The following is a 6,402-nucleotide window of genomic DNA, read 5'->3' as shown; positions in this document are numbered from 1 at the left end:
AGAAGAAGACCCGAACCTGTAAGAAGATGGACCAACTTCCAATTCCATAACTCCGTATGAATAACTAGGCAGAAGCTTCGCGACAAAGCAACATACTAACAATCACAAAATATATATATTGTTACGGATCTCTGCAATTAACTCTCCTTTTCTATGGCACATGAGCCGTGATCATGGAATCACGAGGGATGGAAGAAGCTTACATACAATTGTTCGGGTCAGGGAAAGGCAGAAGTGTCACTTTCTTCACTTTATTCTGACTAACGAATAGGACTGACACTTGTTCACACCGGGTCTAGGCTTGCACTGCTATCCGGGGTATGGCGGGCGACGCCGGGACCCCCCCCCCCCTGGCGTCCCCCCGCGCATACCCTCGCTACATACCCCTTGCTTCCTCTCCGAATCACGCATCAATCACACGTTAGAAATCACGTCACGTCCATACTAACCATCCAGGCGCAATATGCAACATTCATTCATGCTCTTTCGCCACATTTTCCCGACCCGTCAGCTTTCATCTACACACACAGACTTACAAAAGAACTTAAACAAAACATTTTGTATAAAAAATAAAACATCACTTCTTCATTAGGAAAACATTACATATACAGAAAACTTAAACACATCACATGTCAATCACATAGTCCGTTAACCACGCTGGTAACTTCCTACTTCTGGGAAGTCGACCAGGTCTCTGATCTCTCTCTACTTCATCTTCACTTTCTTTCTCCGAGTCTTCATGTGTTACACCTTCGTCACTCTCAGTGTCACTATCACAATCATATTCACGTTCAACACTAGGACTATGTAAGGGCCCATCCCCCTTCCCCGGGCGACAAGTCAATTCATCGTGGCTGCTCTGATAGTCGTTTGGCTCCCCACCTCGGCGAATCGGCTTGTTTGCGCGCCAGTTCAACGAGCAAGTCAGCTTCGAACTTTTGAAGCCCGAGAAGACTGCGCCTGCGCGGAGCGGCCACGTCGGCAGTTTTGGGGGTATATATACCCCTCCTCCCCCAACGTCGGATCAGGCTTAATGACCTCATTATAGGTCGATAGCCTTCAAGATCCAACAACAACAACAACAACAAAAACGTCGGATAGAACTTGATCAGAAGACGTCCTGCGAAGACTACCCACTGCCACGCCAATCCCAAGTCTTCATTACTCCAGTCGCAGGCTACTCGACGTCGGGTCTTCTCATCTTTGCTGTTCTCAAGATCCACCGCATCCGATTGGGCCGGAACGGTTCGTCCATACGCACCCGAACATCGCTACTGTTGTTACGATACGGAGGTGCTGAGCACCTCGTATCAGATGTTCCCCTTCTACAACATTGTATTGTACACTTTTGATGGTTTATTGTATTCGCTAACTCTTTTAAATCCATTAATTCCTTTTGATGTTTGATTAAAGCCCCAGCAGATCCAGTAGCACCCGAACTGGTATTACTTTTCAGGGCCGAGAGAACATAGTTCCTCCTTCGCCCTCACAGACTATGATCACCATTGTCACAACTACTACTACCACTGTCACTGTCTCTAGACTCTACATCACCACGTTCACCCCAAGTAAATTCTCCCTCGCCTGGGCGTTTCCACAGTCTGTCGACATGCACAACTTTACTCGCCCGTTTTTTGCCAGGCATTTCTAGTCGGTAATTCACTGCGGATATTACTTCCGTCACTTTATATGGTCCTTCCCAGTCAGATTGGAGTTTCGGTGACTTGCCAGGCTTTCTCTGTGGATTATGCAGCCAGACCAAGTCGCCGGGCTGATGTTCTACATTTCTGGCGCGACCTTGGTACTGCCTCTACGTAGCCTGACCTGACACTCGCAGATGCTGCCTCGCCAAGCGGGAAGCCTCCTCCAGGTGCCGCTGCATCGTTATCACGTAATCACTATAGGTATGTGGGAGTTCTGCTCCCGGTGGTCGACCGGTAGAGAGGTCGACTAGCAGACGAATTTCCCTGCCAAACATTAACTTGGCTGGCGTGAATCCCGTGGCCTCATGTTCAGCTGAACGATAGGCCATGAGAATGTACGGCACCCACAAGTCCCAATCGCGCTGGTCCTCCTGACAGTACTTGGCCATCTGCTGGACAATCGTCGCGTAAATATCTCCACCATACCGTCGCTCTGGGGCCTCAGGGGAGAAGTACGAGTCTTATTGATGCCAAGCAGACTGCAGCATTCCTTAAAGACCCGCTACTCAAACTCTCGTCCTTGGTCTGAGTGCAGTTCCCCTGGGACTCCATAGTGCACGAAGACCTCTTCCACGAAGAACTGAGCCACAGTCTCTGCCTCGTGGTTAGGTAGAGCACAGACTTCCGGCCACTTCGTGAAGTAGTCCATTACCACGCACAGGTACTTGTTTCCCCTCTCTGTGCACGGAAAAGGGCCGGCGATATCCACAGCCAGGCGTTCCATTGGCGCCCCGGTGTGATATACTTGCAGGGAGGCGCGAGTCTTGTGGGCGGGGCCTTTCTTGGCGGCGCACACATCGCAAATCTTGGACCACTCCTGAGCGTCTCGTCGCAGGCCCACCCAGTATACTCTCTGCCTCAACTTTTCGAGAGTGCATTTCACTCCCAGGTGGCCGCTGGTATTCCCCTCGCGCATCTCTTTCAGCAGCTCCTGTCGCCGAGAGCATGTCACTACTACCAGCCAGCTTACCTCTCCTGTTCGTGCGTGCGTCCAACGCCGGTGTAGGATTCCTCCTCGCAGACTCAGTGCCTCCCACTGGTCAACAAGGCACTTGGTAGCAGGACTCTCGGGTGATACTGTCTCTTTGGGAGGCCTTTCACTGCTGGCCTCTAACCACCCAATCACCAGAGACAGGTCAGAATCCTCTCGTTGGTCCCTCTTCCACTTCTCGTCTGCCTCGGTGGTGCTGTGAGCGACGGTCACTTTCCGCACGGCCACCTCAGGCTCCCGCCGTGAGCAATGCACACACTCAGGTGGGCAGGGACGGCGACTTAGGCTGTCGGCGTTGTTATGCACCCGGCCAGGTCGGTGCTCGATCTCATAGTTATACTGCTCCAGTTTTCCAATCCACCTGGCCAGCTGTCCTTCCGGTTCCTTCATCGTCTTCAACCATCTCAGGGCGGCGTGATCCGTACGAATGGTGAAGCGCGTGCCATACAGGTAGTGATGGAAGTGGGTGAGAGCTATACAGGTAGTGATGGAAGTGGGCGAGAGCTTTCATCACCGCTGCCAACTCCTTCCGTGTGACGCAGTAGTTTCTTTCCGCCTTGCTAAACTTAGCACTGTAGTAACCCACGATATGTTCCTTTCCATCACGAAGCTGTGACAACACGGCTCCCACACCCTCTTGGCTCGCGTCCGTGTCCACAATGTACGGCAAACCTATCTGGGGGTAGGGAAGCACTGGCGCTTTCACCAACGCTCGCTTCAGTGCCACGAAAGCTTGCTGGCACTCCTCGCTCCACTCGAAAGCTGTTCCCTTCCTCGTCAGATGGTGCAATGGGGCGGCGATAGTGGCGAACCCTGCCACAAACCTCCGGTAGTACGTACACAAGCCCAGGAAACTGCGCAGCTCCGAGACATTCTGAGGGACTGGCCATCCTTCCACAGCGGTGACCTTGAGTGTTCGTCCTTACACCTTCCCTGCCGACGACATGTCCCAAGAACGGCACTTCTGACTTGAATAGAGTGCACTTCTTTGGATTCAGCTTCAGGCCAGCCTTCCTCATGCGGCTGAACACTTCTGTGAGCCTAGCCAGCTCCTCCTCGAAGCTGTTTCCAAACACCAGCACGTCGTCTAGGTAGACGACTGCCGCCTTCCATTGCATACCGTCGAGTACACGTTCCATGAGACGCTCAAAGACTTCAGGGGCGTTCATGAGGCCAAAGGGCATCACCTTCCAGTGCCACAGGCCTTGCCCAATCGAGAAGGCTGTCTTCTTTTTATCCTCAGGCGCCATCTCGACTTGATGATAGCCTGACTTCAAGTCCAGCGTGGAGAACCACTGGACCCCACTGAGAGCGTCTAGCGTCTCGACGATGCGGGGGAGAGGGTAAGCGTCAGTGACAGTGACAGCGTTCAGTGTCCGGTAATCTACGCAGAATCTCCGGCTTCCGTCCTTCTTCGTCACTAGGACTACCGGCGAGCACCACGGGCTGTCTGACCGCTCAATCACTCCCGTTACCGCCAACTCTCGGACCAGCTTCTCCATTTCTTCTCTCTTCGCTGGTGGGACCCGACGAGGCGCCTGCTTGATGGGAGGACTATCTCTGGTATAGATGCTGTGTTGAACCAATGACGTGCGACCCAAGTCCATGTCTCCACTACTGAACACGTCACGGTACTGTGTAAGTAATGCCTTCACTCTACTCACCTGCTCAGCTGTCAGCTGCGTGATACTCCTCCCCACCAAGTCTTCCAAGTACTCAGGCAGGCCCTCTGTTTCTTCTCCTTCGGTGGTTCCATCTTGCTGTTAGCGGTGGTGATAGTGGTGGATGCGGTGCGGTGTACGGTCGTAGTAGCAGAGGTGCGGGCCACTCTTCCCTTCCGCGCTTTACCTTGGCTGGGTGACTTGACGGCCTGCGATCTCTGCCCTCTGGGTTCCTTTACCTCATCTCTCGTGGTGAGCTCTCCATTAGGATTCAAAGGCACTTCATAGCCTCACACTGACATCCTACCCTCCTGGAGATCAACACACGCCCCCACGCGATTAAGGAAATTCAACCCCAACAGGCATTCATCTTCCATCTCCGCCAAAAGTACAGGCAGGCGTTCAGTCCCCCTGCCTACGGCCAGATTCACCCACACCGGTACACAGTCTCCTGTAACTCCGCACAATTGCTGACCCACGCACTTCACACCACGTTCTGGTAGGACTCCCTCTCGTACGAAGGTCGTCTCTGCCCCCGTATCCACTACCATCTCCACTTGGCGTCCATTGATACTCCCTGCCACCTTGATGGCGTCGGACCCCGCCACCTGACGACACTTTAGATGGCTTGGGGCGCCCGACTGCTCTGCTGGGAAGGTGCCCCGGCCCCTAGCTGCTTCAAGTTTCCCGCCGACGGCGTCACCCCCTTGGGCTGGCGGCACTCAGAGGAACTGTGCCCTCGTATTCCACAACTCCAGAAACAGGGCTCGAACACCGGTCGCATTCCGTCTTCCAGCGACCGTGCCCTCCTCTTGCAGTCGTGCTTTTTTGTGACCTACCTGACCACAGTTGAAGCACGATCCTTTGAAAAGCTTGAAACTCACCTTCCCACCAGGTTGGGATGCCTTGCCACTTGCCTGCGCACACCTGGCCCAAGCACGGCTAGGGCGACGCTTCCACCCCGACGCGTCGCTGGGAGGTGGGGGAGCAGCAGGGCTGACGCTCATGAGAAAGGCTTCAAACTCCGCTGCCCTTGCCTAAGCCTCTCGCACGTTCTTGGGCGCAGCCTGCTTAACGTGTATCTGTAACTGCCTATCGTGAAGGGCGTCCACAAAACAGTCCTTGTCCAACATATCCACGGTGTCCTCCGTGGCCATGGGGTAAGCGCCCCTCCACGTCCTGCGCTAGTAAGAGAAGGGCCCCGTCTTTCCCTCGCCTTCTCGTCTTCAGTTGAGCCCGGAACACCTCCGGTTGCCGCCTCCTGCCGAAGCGACGCCGGAGAGCCCCAGCCACACTATCGTAACATCGCAGTTGCGCGGAGGTTAAGTGCTCCAGCACTTCCAACGCCTGCCCTTTCAGCACACTCACCAGCTGAAATGCCTTCTCTTCCTTTGACCAATTTTGACGAGCTGCAACCACATCGTACTGTGCCTGGCACGCGTCCCAAGACACCTTCCCGTCATATTCAACCACCTTCCTCTCTTTCTCGTACCGCGTGACGTCACCACCCCCACAGGCCCCCCGGAGTTGCAGTTCAACTGAACGACTCCCCAGACGTCTCCCTGTGAGGTCGTCCTCTGGGTTCACGTAGCAACAGTCGCTCCTCGTTCGTAGAGACGCCGGTGGCGGCGAGAGGCTACGAGGAGGTGAGGGTGGTGGGGTGATTGTGCTCACCGCTTGCAAAGCGGGGAGCGACGAAGCTCCCGCCACGCGACGCTCAACAAAATTGCACCGTGTCACAGTATCGAGATTTGCTGCAATCTCCCCATTCTCCTGTCTTACCAAAAACCGCCTCCAGTGTCGATACCCTGTCAAGACACGTCTGCATGTGCTCACGGTACCCCTCTTCTATTGCTTTCATCTCCTCCTTAACCTCTTCCTTCACTGCCACCACCTCCCTCTTCCTTTATTGCCACTACCTCTTCCTTAAGCTCCTCTTTCACACGGTGGTACACGTCGTCAGTATACTGGTTAGCACGTGTTTCTAACGATCCCATGTTCTACCCCATAATAGCCCTCAGTTCCTCTTTCACTTCAGTCATGACCT

At 54.1% G+C, this 6,402-nt stretch overlaps 1 protein-coding gene across 1 annotated transcript; it reads right to left on the bottom strand.

Annotated features, from left to right (window-relative positions):
* Positions 1-2,205: 2,205 nt before the first annotated feature.
* On the bottom strand, positions 2,206-3,084 carry LOC143040874 (protein NYNRIN-like). Its single transcript, XM_076212316.1, has one exon. It carries the CDS (start codon positions 3,082-3,084, stop codon positions 2,206-2,208), a length of 879 nt encoding a protein of 292 aa, XP_076068431.1.
* Between the last annotated feature and the right edge of the window lie 3,318 nt (positions 3,085-6,402).

Source organism: Oratosquilla oratoria, chromosome 29 (assembly GCF_046742065.1).
Source record: "Oratosquilla oratoria isolate Oo_2021 chromosome 29, ASM4674206v1, whole genome shotgun sequence".
In the NCBI taxonomy this organism is placed as follows: Eukaryota; Metazoa; Arthropoda; class Malacostraca; order Stomatopoda; family Squillidae; genus Oratosquilla; species Oratosquilla oratoria.
This window is presented reverse-complemented; position numbering and strand designations above follow the sequence as displayed.